Genomic DNA, 19853 nt, shown 5'->3' on the forward strand with positions numbered 1-19853 from the left:
TGATTGCACATCTAGGAACATTGGCTAAGACAGGGTTAGACCGAGTGAACCTTAGATGGAAGACTAACAGGAGGTCCCAGAGGTATAGGCAAGACTGGGAAATTGACAAAGCATCTTGAAAGAAGGCAGCGGCAAACTTCTGTGATCCCAATGGCAAAAATATAATGTATAGTACTCAAGTACAACTTGGAAGAAACTTTTCTTTTGAAAAAAAAATGCTAGTACAATTTTCCCAAAGATGCTTTTCCATGAGGCAACTGGACTTTCTTGTTTTTCTTTGAAGACAGACACTTCTTGGATGAGAAGTGAAACATCTTCAAAGAAAAACAGCTGAAGAAGCTTCTTGGATGATAAGTGAAACATGTTCAGAGAAAAACAAGAAAGTCCAGTTGCTTTGCGAAACAGCATCTTTGGGACAACTATGACCTAGATGACTGAGAATCTCCATAGACATGTAGCTAATACAATTCATTGTTTCATCCATGAAGACTCTTACCACTGACTGACAGATCCAGATTAAAATTTAATTTGTTTTGTGCTACAAGAAGTTCTTCCCAGATATCTTGAACCTTCCTCCTCCCCCAAATATTCTATTTCTCTCTCCTTCCCATTCACTAGCAACATACCAAGTTCAACACTGACATTGTGAGAACCACAAGAATGGTGATGATACCCAAGGAGACACGTAGCCATGGCTGAGTGCAAACATTGGCCAAGATGGATGGAACCCAATACAAGATCTTGGGACCTTTCAGGAAACATTTCTGTGTGCAGGGAGAAAAAATGTCAATGATATATTTTATTTATTTATTTAATCCCATTTATATCCGGCCCTTCTCTGAAGACTCAGGGCATCTTACACTCTAAGCACAAATCAATGTGCTAAGCATCCATAGAGCCAAAATCTTAAGATTCCTTTCTCTCACTATTCCATCAATCTTCTCCTGACATTGAAAAGTCTATTTAAAAAATAACAATAATAATTCTGAACAGAAAAAAAAGCCAAATTGGTTTATACTATTTTGATATTTGTTTTGTGTATTGGAACTGTACTTTGCCTTTCGTTAAACAAATCAAAACAAAGTAAAATGGAGCTCACATTAAAAAGAATGGCCAAAACCCATCAATACAGGAGGAGTCCTTGGTGCTCTCTGAGCTTGGTTGTTTTCTTGCAGATGTTTCATTATCCAAACTAACATCATCAGTGCTAGTGTAGATTAGCAGAAATGACTGCAAGAAGCTCTGAGAGCACCAAGGGCCCCTGATTACAACCTTCAGCTACAAATATTCCCCTTTATTGGTACCCATCAATACAATCAAAATCAAGGTTACAGAGAGAAAAATACAATGAATTAATAAAAAGAATTGTTACTGCATATGTCTAGTCTTTCCCTTGGACCCAATTATAAGGGAGCATCTTTTATCAACTTTGGCAAACCATGTCCTTATAACAGCTTTGTGGAAGCATTTAGACAATTAAGTCTGATTATGTAACATCTATATGGGGATTTTGTAAACTACTTCTCCCAAGTAGGAGCTGAGTACCCAAAGTTATACACCTTCCTGTTTGCATTTTTAACTAAGACAAATATGGATTGTGAGTAAGAGATGACTTCCCCTTTCACTCACATCTCTCCTGTAGAAATGTGCCCACACCTCAGCTCTGCTGAGTCCAAGAAAGAAGACACAGGAGACCTTAAATACTTTTGATACCTCTCAAAAAAGAACTTGCTCTGCATTGGGATTACAACTTTAAATCCAACCCTAGAAACAGCTTCCAATCAGTCCCAAGAATATGGGCATCTTTTAAATTTGTCTGCAGAAGCTGTGGTCCAAACAGTCAGGGTTACAAAACTACACCATCGCATCATGGCCCTGCTCATTGCCTGATTAAAGATCTGCATGAGTTTCTCCTCTGAAGTATTCCCTCCAGAGACTTACCGCCAGGTGACCAGCAAAGCAGGTGAGAAGGAGGAGGAGAAACAGGAAGAAAGAAATTCCATAGGAGATCCCCAATGCTTCTGTTCTGGATGGAAAGAATAAACAAGGAATCCAGTTGGCTGGCATTTGTGTAATTCAATGTTTATTTTTGCTTTTATTGATCTCGAAGAAGAACCACCCACTGAAATAATGACCTCCTGATATTCTCTGCTGGTTCATGTCTTGTCAAAATCATAGATTCAAATTTACTTGAGCATCCATGAGAGCTAGAAACCCATTCATTTTCAGTCTCATATATCGGTTGCCACACAGATCTTTAAGTGGAAAGTGGTCTTTAATAATTTTCTCCCAGCGTGACTTAGGACAAACTTATTATTCATTTCAGTCCACATGTTCAGTTCCAAACATCTCCAAGCTGGTGCCCTCCACAAAAGTGGAACTAAAAGTATTCCTATGGCCATACTGAATGGAGGATTCTGGGAACTGTAATCCAAAGAACATTATGGAACTTTAAGGCTTTGGCCTTAGAGTTGCACTCCTAAGCATGCATGCTGTGAATACGCTTTGCCACATTTTTAAGTATTCATATCTCAACAGACAGGACCACCTCTAGTTATCCCTCCCCTGTCACCCAATTCCTCCTTACTTATAAACAACAAGGATCTGGATGAGAAAGTTGGAAACAAAGACCAGGAAACTGCAAGCCGTATAGTAATTAAAAGATGGTAGTGGTGAGAGGCGGTACTGAAAGAAAAAAAACAGGAAAATTGAGAGAAATTATAATCAGCAAACATAAACATTGGTTTTAGATCACTGTGAGAAATGCCTTTGCAGTAGAACTCTCCTCTCCACCAGATTATTTATTTAATTCCTGCTTACCTGCTTCTCAACATCAACATTTTAAATAATTGTTAATATTGATTTAATAACTTTTTAGCTTGAATGGTATAAATCTAAACAAAGTGTTATAATAATCTCCAGCTAATACTGTAAGACAGCACAGTATCAAAATAATATAATGTATTATGCTTGTCTTATAACAATAGAATAATATTTTTTTTAAAGAAGGAATCCCATTCCTTTTATACCGGTAGTTTACCTCCTTTTCCAGAGATTCCTGCTTGAAGTACAATGTGATGCAGCTGAAGTCTTCGGATTTCTTCCATTGCCTACACAAAAGAGAACAAGCACACCTAGAGAGAGATTTCCACCAATTGCCATGACAATATTCATTCATACATTCATTCATTTTCTAGCAAGATCATGGGAAATGTTAATACCAATTTAATAACACCTTTGTAAGACCATACATGGAATACTGCATCCAGTTTTGGTCATCACGATGTAAAAAAAGATGTTGAGACTCTAGAAAGAGTACAGAGAAGAGCAACAAAGATGATTAGGGGGCTGGAGGCTAAAACATATAAGGAACGATTGCTAGAATTGGGTATGTCTAGCTTAATGAAGAGAAGGAGGGGTGAAATGATAACAGTGTTCCAATATCTCAGGGGTTGCCACCAAGAAGGGGGTCAACTTATTCTCCAAAGCACCTAAAGGCAGGACAAGTATGGATGGAAACTATTCAAGGAGAGAAGCAACCTAGAACTAAGGAGAAATTTCCTGACACTTAGAACAATTGACAACCTGCCTCCAAAAGCTGTGAATGCTCCAATACTGGAAGTCTTTAAGAAGAGATTGGACAACCATTTGTCTGAAATGGTACAGGGTTTCCTGCCTGAACAGGGGGTTGGAGTAGAAGACCTCCAAGGTCCCTTCCAACTCTGTTATCTTATCATCTTATCTTATCTTATCTTATCTTATCTTATCTTATCTTATCTTATCTTATCTTATCTTATCTTATCTTATCTTATCCTATCCTATCCTATCCTATCCTATCCTATCCTATCCTATCCTCTACTGCACTGCACTGCACTGCACTGCACTGCACTATTCCAACTCAACCAAGTGACTCTGGGCGGCTTACAAGTTTAAAATTTTAAAACAATTACAGGTAGTCCTCAACTTACAATGGTTAATTTAGTGGCTGTTTGAAGTTACAATGGCACTGGGGGAAAAACTTAAGACCATTTTTCACATTCACAACTGTTGTAGCATTCCTATGATCACATGATCAAAATTCAAACACTTGCTAACTGGTTCAAATTTATGACTGTTGCAGTGTCCCAGTGTCATGGAACCAACTTTTGCAACTTTCTGACAAAGTCATTGGGGAAGCCAGGTTTACTTAATAACTGTGTTACTAACTTAATAACTGCAGTGATTCACTTAACTGTGGCAAGAAAGGTCATAAAATGTGCAAAATTCACTTAACAACTATCTCACTTAGTAACAGAAACTTTGGGCTTAGTTGTGGTCATAATTAAGGACTACCTGTAAAATAATTTAAAAGAGGGTAAAACAATAAAACATCCACAAAATAAATAATATTTATTTATTCAATTTCTGTAGCTGCCCAACCAAATTTGTTGTATCTTGGTCCAGAATGGGACAATTTGCCATGGCCAACTCACCACACCCAACTCATTGTGCCCAACCCACCATGGCTAACTCACCACAGCCAACTTGCTTTGGCCAACTCACTAAGCTAATTCACCATGGCCAACATGCCAGTGAACAATTCAACAAATACAAAAGTAAAATTAAATTCAGTGGAACCATGGCCAATAATTATAAAACAAAGAAAGTCAATCCAGAAATAGAAGTGTTACAATAATTTAGATGAAAAAGTGGTCACCAATGATAAAAGTAACAGAATGGAACAATTAATGCAGTGTTGAATTGTCCTGCAGCAAGTTGGCCATGGAAAATTATCCCTGGTAAGTTGGCTGTAACAAATTGGTTGTAACAAGTTGACCATGGCGAGTTGGCTGTGACAAGTTGGCTGCAGAGACTTGGCTGCAGAGAGTTGTTTTTGACCCTTTTGCTCTAATATATTTCCTTCAGTCTAATTAAGGAATAATTGCTTTCTCAATTCCTTCAAAGAAGAAGAGAATTTTCATAGTGGACTATGGTATTAATATGGGGGGGTTTTAATACCAAGATGGCTAAAGGATATAAATTTACAAAGGTCCCCTCTGATTACATACTCCTTATTCTGGAAGCCTATGATCCCCCGTGCTTCTCATACTTCCATTCGCTTTTTAATTTCCAGTAGTGGAACATTTATCATTGTAAAAACGAAGTCCTACCCTTAAGATTAGGAAATCTCCCCTCCACTGAAAAAAATAAGAGAAACAGGCCATCAATTTTTTTCCCCCTACAAATGTGGATTTTGAGAAGACCTTTCTGCTGAGCATTGTTCCACTGCCTTTCAACAATAGGACACTTCTTGATGTCCCAACTCACTGAGATTTCCAGTGTATTAAAGCCATAGTGTAAAAATGTCACACCCACAGATCAACTGTCACTTTCTTGAGGCATGCCCTCCATAGTATTTGTTCCTCCCTGTTTCTTCATCCCTATTTGCTAAAGATAATCCTTGATTGTTTTAAAACTGGGCCTTGTCAAAGAAGCAAGCAAGCACACAAAATTTTCTGTCTCCAGTTTTGATGTTTTGGGGATTCCTTGTCTGAAATTTAGCACAATAATTGCTAGAACTCTAGTTCCCTCTCCAAAATGTTTTGAAGTTAAATCACAGAGAGGAAATATCAACAATTGCAATGATAAGGGAATGAGGAAATGTGCATTGCAACATCATGATGCAAACTGCACCCCTTACAAAGTTCCACACCAAGTTGAAAGAATGGAGCTTGGGTCATGGAACACAATATCTTTTGATACTACTTGTTCTGGAGCTGACACCTCTGTTAGAAAGTTGAGACATTTTTCATCTCTAAGGACCTCTAAGGAGGATCTTTCCTCTGATTTCATTTTTACCTAACCAATCCAAACTCTTGATTGTCTTTTCATTGACCACAAAACTCACTTCTGGGAGTTCAGCTGTTCAATCAGTTGGAAAAACTTCTCATCCACACCTTCCAAGTCTTCATCTGGACTCCTGGGGGCACGGCACCTGAAATCCAATGTGGAGAAGAAACTAGGCTACTTGAGAATTTAATTCAAACAAGGTACAAGAGGTAAACTTTTTCAAACTTCTTCTAATATGATGAATCCTTTGGAATATGATATGTATCCCTATATTAAATTTGAGAAGACAGAAGTGAGTTGTCTTACATACATATGTATGTACACACACACACACACACACACACACACACACACACAGAATGTAGATATCTGATTGTCTGTCTAGGTTAAAGTTTTGCCATCTCCTGATGGTTACCATTTAAGCGCTAATCCAACCCAGCTGCTCTTCAAGATCTGCCAGCTCTAACTAGATTTGATATATCAATTATTTGAGAACATGCTATGTGTTATAAACCAAATTGCTATCATATATTAATAAAAATAGCTACTTAATTTTTGCAGCTTCTGCATTTAGACTACTTCAACATCCCTGATGTTACAGCCACATGTGTGAGATGGATGGCTACATAAACTGAATAAATACCATGTTTCCCTGAAAATAAGACCAGGTCTTATATTATTTTTTGCTCCAAAAGATGGATTAGGTCTTATTTTCCAGTTAGGGTTTATATTCAGGGAAATGAGGTTGATGATCTTAAGTGGGGCTTATTTTGGGAGTGGAGCTTATATTACGAGCATCCTGAAAAATCATGCTAGGGCTTATTTTCCGGTTGCATCTTATTTTGGGGGAAACATAGTACATAAATGGAAATGAGAAGAAGTCTTAGAAGATTCTTCATGTTTCATGAAACATGTTCAGAATGATCTAACAAAGATTGCTAATAGAAGAACTCAGATTCCACTGTAAAACAAATGTAGCTTATTTAGCATGTCCATCAAGATGTTGGTTACTAAATTTTCTAACATTTCTTTATACATCTTTGAGTCTTCTGTGATATAGAGTTGGGCAAACATGGATCATCCTATCAACCTCTAAGCCTTGCAAGATACCTGTTATCAATTCCACAAATCCTTTGTAATTCTTACACATTCTCCTTTGTGTCACTGTTAGATTAACATATTTGAGCTTGCCAGCTTTTCCATCTCTAGAATCTACAAATTGCATCATGATCCCCAACACAAATGAAAAGAGTGTCATTTCATAAGATTTTTTCAATTTCTTTTTAAAGCAAATTATTTGGTCACTAATCCATTTTTTTTTGTTTCACTCTACAAAGCAATCTTCTCTAACTTGATTTCTTCCAGACGTATTGCATTAGCTGGAGAAGGTTATTTATGATTACACAATTTATCTGGAGGGCATCAAGCTGGAAAAATTTGGCTTAAAACCAATACTTCTTCTTACCGTTCCATTGTCAAAGACCCCAAAGAGATATCCTGGGGAAAAAAAAAACAGAAAAGGGGACCACAATGCATTACAGGCATTCTTCATTTAAGATAATGTAAGAATAGAATTAACAATTGTGTAGTATATGTCAGATTAATAACCTGGAAAATATTGCTTCATTTCTATTAATAAATGTTCAATATTGTAAGGATTGGCTATAATTGACTTGTTTCTAAAGAAGTAGTTTAGGTGTTAGAACATACTGTTTGGACCTATGTTAGTATAACATTTTTGGCTTAAAGTCATCACCAATTTAGTACAAATTTTAATTTATAGTAATGGATTGCTTTTCTTTCTTGTTTGTCATCATCTGAATTAAGAATGTTTTTTTGTGTTTTTAACAAATGGGCAAAGAAAAAGAGTTTTGAGCAATATGGTCATAAATTGATTGACTGACTGGAGTTATTTGGTTTATAATTAAGAATTTTCAGTCATTTTTCTTTCTTTTATCCTCACCTGTTCTTATAAAATTTCTAAAATTCTCAACATTTTTTTTAAATTTTGCTAGTAAGTATTATTTGCAAAAGGGACGCAGTGGCTCAGTGGGTTAGGACGCTGAGCTTTTTGATCAGAAGGTCGGCAGTTTGGTGGGTTGAATCCCAAGTGCCGCATAACAGTGAGCGCCTGTTACTTGTCCCAGCTTCTGCCAACCTAGCAGTTCAAAAGCACGTAAAAAATGCAAGTAGAAAAATAGGGACCACTACGGTGGGAAGGTAACAGCATTCCGTGCGCCTTTGGCGTCTAGTCATGCCGGCCACATGACCACGGAGACGTCCTCGGACAAGCGCTGGCTCTTCAGCTTTGAAACGGAGATGAGCACCGGCCCCTAGAGTCGGAAATGACTAGCACGCATGTGTGGGGGAACCTTTACCTTTACCTATTATTTGTAGTTGGTATATAAATCACTGGCTTTGTAAATTGTGCAATGCATTAATTTCTTATATGTAATATATGTGATGATGATGATGATGATAATGCTATGACTGACTCTTGACAATTCTATGGGCCTGATCTCTCCACATCTTCCAATCTTGCACTGCTTTGAAGTTTTCTATGCTCTGGTGTGTGTCAGCTTTGATGGAGTCCAGTTATTGTGTTCATTGGCAGCCTGGTTTCCTTTACTGCTAACTCTTCCCAACATAATTACATTCTCTAATGAATCTCCCACATGACATGGCCAAAAAATGTGAGATGCAGTTTTGTGATTTTTTTCCTTCTAGTGACATAGCAATAGCAATTAGACTTGTATGCCACTTCACAGTACTTTTCAGCACTCTCTAATAAGCGGTTTACAGAGTCAGCATATTGCCCCCAACCATCTGGGTCCTCATTTTACCAACCTCAGAAGGATAGAAACCTGAGTCAACTTGAAGCTGGTCAGGAAAGCTGTTTATGCCTGGAATATTTTGCTCATTCTTAAACTATACTAAGTGTTAAAGATAATATAGGTAGCACCTGGATGGGCACTTAGAACTCATCTTTAAAAAAAAATCTTCCAAGCATCTAACCAGCTAATGTGGCACCTGGTTCTTTCTGGCTTCTACTTTGGGCTTTCTCTTGTTTCGTTTTACCGATCCTGCAAGGATGGAAGGCTGAGTCAACTTTGAGCCAGTCAGACATGTCTGGTGTTATGTCTCCAGGACTTGCTTGTTTGTCACCTTTGTTGTCCAAATATATCTGTGTCCAAGAGTATACTAAAATGTAAAATAATCTGAAATTCACAGACAAGTTTGCCTACATTTTGTGCCAATCCTATCAAGTTATAAAGAATGGAACAATGACCAGGTTGGGTAGCCAAAAGAAGTGTTCCTCATGCTAGACATAAAGGTAAAGCAGTTTGGCAGGTCGAATCCTGAGTGCCGCGTAACAGAGTGAGCTCCTGTTCCTCGTCCCAGCTTCTGCCAACCTAGCAGTTCGAAAGCATGTAAAAATGCAAGTAGAAAAATAGGGACTACTACGGTGGGAAGGTAACAGCGTTCCGTGCGCCTTTGGCATCTAGTCATGCCGGCCACATGACCATGGAGACGTCCTCAGACAAACGCTGGATATTCAGCTTTGAAACAGAGATGAGCACCAGCCCCTAGAGTCAGAAACAACTAGCATGCTAGACATACCGAATAGTTATTCCGAACAAATCCTGGTGACTCTCCTGGGAGATTGTCCAGAGGTTTGAGGTTGGCAAAGGGTTTGGCAGCTCCCCAAGATTCCAGGTAGCGAGTCATCCGGACAGAGGCCCTCATCATGAAGCTCTCACCTGGTGCAGGTGAGAGAATGTCCCTAGAGCTTTCTTCTTCAGCCTAAACATCATAGAAACAAAAAAATGCAAGGGAGGTTCATGAGTAGCAAATCCCACCCTGTTTTGTGAAAGTATGTCTACCTCCAGTTTTGCATGGATTTCTGTGTGGTATAATCCTGCTGCACAAGGACAGGTTATAACACTGTGATAGTGATAAAATTCCCCAAGAACCTCATCTGGCTTTGTTGCAAAATAAAAGGTTTCTGGTCCTTTGGCGAGATCCATAGCTCAGTCTGGTGTCAGAATACTACCATGCAGAATCTCCCAGCAAGGTAGCATACATAAAATCAGATTATTTTTGTATCTAATATTTCTCTGGGATTTAGAATGAGGTTGTCCCACTACCTATTGCTCAATAATTTTACTCAAGAATAAGCTGTGTGACTTTCAGAAAATTCTTAAATTACAGTCCCTAGTATCCTCATCACTGAACAGATTAATTGGGGATTCTGGGATTTATAGTTTAATAACATCTAGTCTCCAGAGGCCAACTTGGAAATTGTAAGGTTTTGAATAGCAGCTGAACCTCAGAGATACATAGCTGTCCCTAAAAAAATGAGGCTTGCCTTAGAATTGTAGATACTTAAACATCCTTACTGTGCTTAGAACAGGGGTGTCAAACTCAATTTCACTGAGGGCCGCATCAGCATTGCGGTTGCCCTCAGGGGCCGGGTGGGTGTGGCCTGGGTGGGCGTGGCCTACTGGGTGGGCATGGCTAAAGTGCATATGGCCTACTGGGTGGGCATGGCCAGCTCTACATCGTTCGCATCAAGGGTGCCTATGGGGGCCTGGGCAGGAGTGGGACAGATCTGAGGGTCTCTGGGCCAGGGCCAAGGCAGTGGGGGCCGTTCCCTTACTGTTTCCAGGATGGCTTTGCGGGCTGCATGAAACCACTTCACGGGCCGGATCTGGCCCCCGGGCCTTGTGTTTGACATGTCTGGCTTAGAAGATGCAGACAATACTGGGAAAATATTCAACCCTATTGATAAAAATAACTTCTGTGTAAGAACTTAAATTTGATATTGGTTCCATCTAGCCATCGTTATGCCATGGCAGCTCTCTAACATTGATTTTGATCCAATTATGATTTCTTGCAAAGACCAGAATGTGACATAGGGATCTTCTCCATACAAAGCATGCAACTTTCAAAGACATTGTATATAAGCATCATGTAGAATTAATCTACTGGGCTATAATAATATTTGGAAGCTCCTTACTCTGGGATCCACAACTAAGAAGGTCTTGATGCGGTTCTCCCTTAAGTAAGAGTCTCGCACACAGCAAACTTCTTCCACAGTGTACATTCCACCCAGGTGTGACAAGGTAGCTTCTGTGATATGAACTCTTCTGAAAGGGAAATGTAGTAGTTAGCCCACAAATTACTGTTCACTGCCCAGAATCTATTTTTCATTGACAGTCAAATCCAAACCAGATTGTTCATATGAATCACTAGATCTCTGAACTAGGTCCATGTAATTCTGAAAGTTAATTTATCCAATAGAATATTTTTTTTAAAAAAAGTCTCTTTATGTGCATGAGCAAATAAACCTCAAATCATCAGGTCAGTGTGGTGATAGTCAATTCAAGGATTCAACTGGAAAATTGATTAAAAAGGGAGATCTAGTTGGGTCATCTCCAAATCTACTTGTCAAATAAAATCTCTGTAAGATTGACTCAAGATATATCTCTCATATATTTTATGTACTGTATTTGCACTTTAGCTTGTGTAATTCTTCTTTTTTCCTCTTGGGAGCAGCACTGCCCATATATTTCAGTTTAATTCTGAGAAATGCAAATAGGTGCTCTCAATCATTTTGCTGGACTGCCTTTAAGCAGATACACAAATGCCTTTGAAAAGACAATAATAGTTTATTTTATTGGAACAGTTACAATGAAATAACCAATATTCTTTTAATCTGATTATAAACTTTAGTCAGATCAACAGCCTTGAGTTCTGGGTGTGGGGTAGGGGTGGGTGGGAATCCACAATCCTTGCAGATCCTAAAACTGGACATTTAGTTATTTATTCCAGAATCAGATGACTCCCATCCTCTCATCAATTGTATCTATCTTCACTGTCTTTCATCAAGACCATATTACTACCACCACTCCTGGTCGTGGATGGAACCAGGAGATGGGATGGAGATGGTAGTTACATCTTCATCTCACCTTTCTTTGGGAAGCTCAGAAACTGTAAGCAACAAGCCGTCTTTCATTTTATTCCCAGAACACTCTATACATCTACTTCTTCTCCTTTGGTTATCTCAGAAAACAACGGTTAAGGATCACCTCACTTCCCTACTTCAAGCCAATTATTTTAGGGGGGTCCCTGAGAGAAAACCCATCCAAGGAGTAGAATGGAGATGTTTGGGTTCAAATATATCAAGAAGGATAGAGTAGGTGAAGACTGTTTCCAACTCTTGGTATCTGCAAAAAGACCAGGGTTGGTCCTTTTAACCCAAGATGAGGTCAGCTTTCCAAGGGAACCATGTGTTGGAGCAGGAATTCTTCCATAGGTAAATTCTCCAAAGCAATCACATGTATATATAAATGCATATAAATATTAATCAGTGTCCATTCCGCTATGTATTCAAGATGGGCAGTAATTAATATTTATATATATTTATATGGAAGAGTGTAGGTATATTCATATGTTGTATATAGCATGTTTATATGTGTGTAAGGTATGTGTAGAGGGACATGGTGGCTCAGTGGGTTAGGACGCTGAGCTTGTCGATCAGAAGGTCGGCAGTTTGGCGGGTCGAATCCCGAGTGCCGCGTAACAGAGTGAGTGCCTGTTACTCGTCCCAGCTTCTGCCAACCTAGCAGTTCGAAAGCACGTAAAAATGCAAGTAGAAAAATAGGGACCACTCCGGTGGGAAGGTAACAGCGTTCCGTGCGCCTTTGGCGTCTAGTCATGCCGGCCACATGACCACGGAGAGGTCCTCGGACAAGCGCTGGCTCTTTGGCTTTGAAACAGAGATGAGCACCAGCCCCTAGAGTCGGAAACGACTAGCATGCATGTGCGGGGGAACCTTTACCTTTACCTTTAAGGTATGTGTACACTTTTGACAGTAGGCAACTGAATTTCATTTTTAATGTGTGCCAATATGCCCACAGTAAAAATGACAATATCTGTATAATAACAGGATAGATTGGGCTTTGGACCTCAGAAACTGTGGGGGGATACTTGAACCAGAGTTTTCCATTTCACAATAAAACACCACTAACAATGATGCTTAACTGGCTTCCTTTTTTTCCTTATTCACTAGCAACACTTTCTTCGCTTTCGTCAGGAAGAAAAAAAAGTCTAGTTGCCTTTTGAAAAAGCACCTTTGAGGCAACTATGACTTGGATGACTGAGAATATCCACAAAACCATGGTCAAAAGCACACAAACATAATTGGAATGCTCACTGCAGTTTGTTTCCATGTAATTGGCATCCGGTAGAAACCACAGTGATTACCTGTGTATCATAAAATACGGTGCACAATTTGTATTATTCGCATCGTGACCCCATCATGTTGTGGGTGTCACTTGCCCCTCTTTTGCCCTGCTCACAGATACCTGAATCTGAGTCACTAGAGCCCACATTCAAAGCTAAGCCACAGACATAAACACCTTCTGTGATAGTCAGGAGCGCACAGCTCACCCTCTGTTTCCACTCACCCTGGCACGCCTCCTGCCTCCATGTGATTGGCTAATGTCACATCATCAGACCAGACATCATATTGCCACTTTTGGAGACCAATCACCCCACAGAGGACATTTCCCGAATGGACTCCAACTCTCATGTTGATGTCCACTCCGGTGGCATCACGCAGCTTCCTGTGGAAAAACAAATTCTAACACAGTGTTGTTGTATTTCATTAAGCAATCTAAGCCAAGTTCCTAAAACGTTTCTATATATTCATGGCTCATTAGATAGCAGCACCCAGTCAATGCAGGCTGATATCCAAAACCTAAGCAGAATTGGACTTCATAGTTGGAAATGATGAGCACCGGCCCCTAGAGTCGGAAATGGCTAGCACGTACGTGCAGGGGAACCTTTACCTTTACTTTTTAGTTGGAAATCTTAGCTCAGGTGGGGTTTTTTATTGTTGTTTTATTGGGGTTTTAATATTGTATTGACTGTTTTTAGTGGGCATATATTTCATCCATTTTTAATTTTTGTAACTTTGTATTTTTATTCTTGCCCTGTTCACCGCCCTGAGTCCTTCGGGAGAAGGGCGGTATATAAATATTATTAAATAAATAAATAAATAAATAAAGTCATAGGGGGGAAAAATCCAGACTAGAACAATGGCAAACTACTTCTGTACTATTACAGGTAGGCCTCGACTTACAACAGTTCATTTAGTGACTGTTCAAAGTTACAACGGCACTGGAAAAAGTGACAGGACCATTTTTCACACTTACGACCATTGCGGCATCCCCAGACACATGATCAAAATTCAGATGCTTGACAATTGACTCATATTTTTGACAATTGCAGAGTCCCGGGGTCAAGCAATCACCTTTTGTGACTTTCTGACAAGCAAAGTCAATGGGGAAGCCAGATTCATTTAATAACCATGTTGTTACCTTAGCATCTGCAGAGATTCACTTAACAACTGTGACAAGAAACATCACAAAAAGGGGGCAAATCTCACTTAGCAAATGTCTCGCCTAGCAACATAAAGTTTGGGCTCAATTGTGTATAATGAGGACTACTTGTGTATATAAAAACATGGAACTGCCGGTGACAACATCATCATCACTTACTCAAAGGAGACTTTTGTCTAGATTTGGGGGGGGGGGGTTGTTTCAAACTTGACAGCATTAAGATATGGGAACTTCCCAGCATGCCAACTGGGAAATTCCAAGAGTTGAAGTCCACACATCATAAAGTTGCTATGAAAAACACCAATCTACAGTAGATTAATAAGTAGTCAGGAAGTAGACAGAGATATAGCACTCTACAAGTATTAGCAGCAACAGGAACCAATGGAATGAAGGACATACAATTTTCTGTATCCCTGCTTGGAAACAGAAAGTCTTTAGCAAGATATAACAATGTTTGGCTGTATGTACCTATGATTCATTGTTGATTCCTGGTGACTGCCTGAAGTACCTGCTGTTTTCTTGGCAAGATTTCAGAAGTGGTTTGCCATTGCCTGCTTCCTAATGCTGAGAGGGAGTGACTGGCCCAAGGACACCCAGCTGACTAAATTAGAACATACAGTCTCCCTGTTATAGCCTAGTGCAGACATGTCAAACACAAGGCCCGGGGGCCAGATCCGGCCCGCGAAGTGGTTTCATGAGGCCCGCAAAGCCATCCTGGAAACAGTGAGGGAACGGCCCCCACTGCCTTGGCCCTGGCCCAGAGACCCTCCTCCTGCCAGAGACCCTCAGATCTGTCCCACTCCTGCCCATAGGCACCCTTGATGCGAACGATGTAGAGCTGGCCACGCCCACCCAGTAGGCCACGCCCACCCAGGCCACACCCGCCTGGCCCCCTGAGGGCAACCGCAATACTGATGCGGCCCTCAATGAAATTGAGTTTGACACCCGTGGCCTAGTGCCTTATTCACGGCAACAAACTGGCCCTCAGTATATGTATCTAGCAACCCCAATATTTGGTACTTCCAATCCTGTTCAAGAGTGGTATACAGCTTCTTCTGAGGCAATAACCACAAGTAGCCTTTGAAGTGATTTTAAGAATCGCTTCAGTCAAAAAGTAATGGGTAGAAGTCAGCTGAAAGGCTCCATTTCATTAGTTCGCAACTTACAACCATTTGTTCAGTGACCATTTGAAGTCACAATGGTACTGAAACGAGTGTCTCATGGCCAGTTTTCAAACTTATGACTGTTGCAGCATCCCTGTGGGTCATGTGATCAAAATTCAGATGCTTGGCAAATGGTTCATATTTATGACATTTAAGAGTGTCCCTGGATTATGTGATCACATCTTGCAACCTTCTGACAAGCAAAGTCAATAGGAAGCCAATTCGCTTAACAACTGTTTTACTAACTTAACAACTGCAGTGATTCATTCAACGACATGGCAAGAAAGGTTGTAAAATGGGGGGAATTCACTTAACAGCTGCCTTGCCTAGCCACAGAAATTTGGGCCAAATGGTAGTCATAAGTTGAGGACTACCTCAATTCCATTTGTGCTTAAATTAAATTAAAGTTAAATAATACAGTAAACCTGCCATCATGTATTGAATAATGTGCCTCTTTTGTCATAGCAAAAATGACAAGTTGTTCGTAACTTGAAGTGTGGTTTTCTTGCTATGTTTACAACTTGATCTTCCCCTCATACTTAGGATGGCTCTTCTAATGTCACTCCCACCACATCCTTGCAAAATATTTTTGTCTAATTAAAAATAACTTAATTAAAAATAGTTACTGTATCTCAGGGGTTGCCACAAAGAAGAAGGAAGTCAAGCTAGTCTCCAAAGCTCCTGAGGGCAGGACAAGAAGTAATGGATGAAAACTAATCAAGAACTAAGGAGAAATTTCCTGACAATTAGAACAATTAATCAGTGGAACAACTTGCCTCCAGAAGCTGTGAATGCTTCAACACTGGAAGCTTTTAAGAAGAGATTGGACAACCATTTGTCTGAAATGGTATAAGGGTTGGACTAGAAGACGTCCAAGGTCCCTTTCCACTCTGTTATTCTATTCTATGTCTTAATTTATGGCGGAGTGGAGATTTCAAGCTGAGTCTCCCCAACAATAAAAGGCTTTTCCTTGACCAAAAGAACTAGATGTTGTCCTTCCTAAAAGTTGTTGTTAGCTGCGAAGTCATGTCCGACCCATCGCGACCTTATGGACAACATTCCTCCAGGCCTTCCTGTCCTCTACCATCTTCTGGAGTCCATTTAAGCTCACGCCTACTGCTTCAGTGACTCCATCCAGCCACCTCATTCTCTGTCATCCCCTTCTTCTCTTGCCCTCAATCTTTCCCAGCATTAGGCTCTTCTCCAGTGAGTCCTTCCTTCTCATTAGGTGGCCAAAGTATTTGAGTTTTAGCTTTAGGATCTGGCCTTCCAAAGAGCAGTCAGGGTTGATCTCCTCTAGAACTGACCGGTTTGATCGCCTTGCAATCCAAGGGACTCACAGGAGTTTTCTCCAGCACCATAGTTCAAAGGCCTCAATTCTTTGGTGCTCAGCCTTTTTTATGGTCCAACTTTCACTGCCATACATTGCAACTGGGAAGACCATAGCCTTGACTATACACACTTTTGTTGACAGGGTGATGTCTCTGCTTTTTAGTGTGCTGTCTAGATTTGCCATGGCTTTCCTCCCGAGGAGCAAGCGTCTTTTAATTTCTTGGCTACAGTCCCCATCTGCAGTGATCTTGGAGCCCAGGAAAATAAAATATGTCACTACCTCCATTTCTTCCCCATCTATTTGCCAGGAATTGAGAGGGCCGGATGCCATGATCTTGGTTTTTTTAATGTTAACTTTCAACCCAACTTTTGTACTCTCCTTCTTCACCTGCAACAAGAGGCTCTTTAGTTCCTCTTCACTTTCTGCCATTAGAGTGGTATCATCTGCATATCTTAGGTTGTTGATATTTCTTCCGGCAATCTTAATTCCAACTTTTGATTCATCTAGCCCTGCCTTTCTCATGATGTGCTCTGCATATAAGTTAAATAGGCAGGGCGACAGTATACAGCCTTGCCAGACTCCTTTCCCAATTTTGAACCAATCAGTGGTTCCGTGTCCAGTTCTCACTGTTGCTTCTTGGCCCGCATATAAGTTTCTCAAGAGACAAATAAGATGGTCTGGTACTCCCATCTCTTTAAGAACTTGCCACAGTTTGTTATGATCCACACAATCAAAGGCTTTAGCATAGTCAATGAAGCAGAAGTAGATGTTTTTCTGGAACTCTCTAGCTTTCTCCATGATCCAGTGTATGTTGGCAATTTGATCTCTAGTTCCTCTGCCTCTTTGAAATCCTGCCTGTACTTCTGGTAGTTCCCGATCCACATACTGCTGGAGTCTAGCTTGTAGGATTTTAAGCATAACTTTACTAGCATGAGAAATGAATGCAATGGTGCGATAGTTTGAACATTCTTTGGCACTACCTTTCTTTGGAATTGGAATGTAAACTGATCTTTTCCAATCCTGTGGCCACTGTTGAGTTTTCCCAATTTGCTGGCAAATTGAGTGTAGCACTTTTACTGCATCGTCTTTTAAAATTTTGAATAGCTCAGCTGGAATACTGTCACCTCCAGTAGCTTTGTTGTTGCTCAGCTTTTCTAAGGCCCACTTTACTTCACATTCTAGGATGTGTGGCTCGAGGTCAGTGACCACCTCATTGTGATTATCAGGGACATTAAGATCATTCTTGTATAGAACTAGATGTTGTCCTTCCTAAAAGTATCATTGTCAATATGAGAAGCTCTCATACTCACTTGATGGACCGACACATGTCAAGGCCCATCTTGACACAATTCCGGGCATGGTTCGGCAAAGATACAGGCAATCCAGACACACAATAGTAGCAATCCCCTAAGATCTTGATCCTCATGCATTCATTATCCTAGGGGAAGAAACAGAAATGTAATTCCATTCTAAAGCCACCGTTTTGGTCACCTTGGCAAGAAGAATATTCAATTTTGATTTATAGATCACTCTGGAGTAGATTCAGGGTAGTTAACAAACAAACTTGAGAATGAAAATAGAATCTAAGAAGATAATCCACATATTAAAATTAATCATAATGTAGGCATGAAGACCACCAAGAATAACAGGTCTACAGATTTACAAATTTTCTAAATTTTGAGAAAATGGAAGCCCAATAAAGCTTTAGAAGAAGGGTTGGCATCTGACAGTGAGGAAAACTACAGAACAGTCTCTCTTGTAGTTCTTAATTATTGGGCAGGTTCATAACACGAGAGAAGATTTTTAGTGTAGCCCAAGCTGGTTAAAAAATCAGTACAGGTAGTCCTCGGCTTATGGCCAAAATTGAGGCCAAAATTTTAAGCCCTTTGCTAAGTAAGGCATTTGTTAAGTGAATTTTGCCCCATTTTATGATCTTTCTTGTCACATTTGTTAAGTGAATCACCACAGTTGTCAAGTTAGCCATACAGCTAAGTGAATCTAGTTTTCCCATTGACTTTGCTTGTCAAAAGGTTGCAAAAAGGATCACCTGATCGTAGGACACTGGAACCGTCATAAACATGGGTCAGTTGCCAAATGTCCAAATTTTGATTCAAGGTGACCACAGGGATGCTGCAACAATTGTAAGGGTGAAAAACAGTCATAAGCCCTTTTTTCAGGGCCATTGTAACTTTGAACAGTCACTAAATGAACTGTTGTAAGTCGAGAACTACCTGTATTTGCAATTGTGCTGAGGAAAACCACTGGCATCCAGCACAGAATTTGGAGTTCAAGCGTTTGGTTGGTTTACCACGCATCTCACCATGAGGTCATCATGTAGGATAACAACAAGGGTATCAATAGGATATCTAAATCCGAGTGCATATTTTGCACCAATTGTCACTTCCAGATACTTTCCAAAGGTAGCCAAAGACAGAATGTAACCAAGGCATGCATAATATTTGTGGATTAGCTGATTATTTGGAGGGAGACCATTACTCACCTTGGCAATCTGATCAAATTTACCAAAGAGTTCATTGAGCATCAACACCAGCTCTTTGGGAGAACATTCACTGGCCAAAAGTGTGAAGCCAACAATATCTGCATAGAGGATGCTAAGGGGGAAGAAAGGCAAAAAAAAGAGAAATGCTTCAAAGCATTGTCTACAGGGAGGACTAGCAACCCCTCCAAATTCACAAGCCTTCTCTTCCTTCAACCATAAAAGTCCCACCTAGCAATCTTCCATATGGCTGATGCCTTTAAATTAAGTACCTGACATTCTGGTGCCTCTTGACATAAAGGTTGTGGAAGTTGTTGGCACTCTCATGCTGGTGCTGGGGCTGGCCTCCATCCCTGAGCCGCTCAATGATCTCAGCCTTCATCTCCAAAGCAATGTAAGCAGGAAGGATGGAGAGGAGCAAATGTTCCTAGAAGGAAAAAGAAGATGGGGAGAAAAAAGCATCAATGGAATGAATTGTGGAACCTTCTCACAGATGTAGAACTGATGTAGTTGTGGAACCTTCTCACAGATGTAGATGTAGAACTGATCTCAGGTGGAGGCAGCATTAACCCACTCTCTGCTGTTCATTCAGATCTTAAACATCTCTCAATCACTGACAGAGC

The 19853-nt window shown here is 40.2% G+C and overlaps 1 protein-coding gene across 1 annotated transcript in view; it reads right to left on the bottom strand.

Annotated features, from left to right (window-relative positions):
• Positions 1-19853, bottom strand: part of ADCY4 (adenylate cyclase 4) — a gene marked incomplete at its 5' end in the record, with an annotated part of 51826 nt that overhangs the window by 21546 nt on the left and 10427 nt on the right. The window contains 12 exons of the mRNA XM_083377377.1: positions 627-764; positions 1942-2026; positions 2588-2685; positions 3041-3110; positions 5888-5974; positions 7295-7326; positions 9451-9633; positions 10850-10979; positions 13302-13460; positions 18044-18171; positions 19234-19345; positions 19503-19657. Coding sequence (XP_083233503.1) covers positions 627-764; positions 1942-2026; positions 2588-2685; positions 3041-3110; positions 5888-5974; positions 7295-7326; positions 9451-9633; positions 10850-10979; positions 13302-13460; positions 18044-18171; positions 19234-19345; positions 19503-19657 — 1377 coding nt within the window. The remainder of the gene's footprint in view (positions 1-626; positions 765-1941; positions 2027-2587; positions 2686-3040; positions 3111-5887; positions 5975-7294; positions 7327-9450; positions 9634-10849; positions 10980-13301; positions 13461-18043; positions 18172-19233; positions 19346-19502; positions 19658-19853) is intronic.

The sequence above is a fragment of the Vipera ursinii genome, assembly GCF_947247035.1.
Source record: "Vipera ursinii genome assembly, chromosome: Z".
NCBI classification, from domain to species: domain Eukaryota; kingdom Metazoa; phylum Chordata; class Lepidosauria; order Squamata; family Viperidae; genus Vipera; species Vipera ursinii.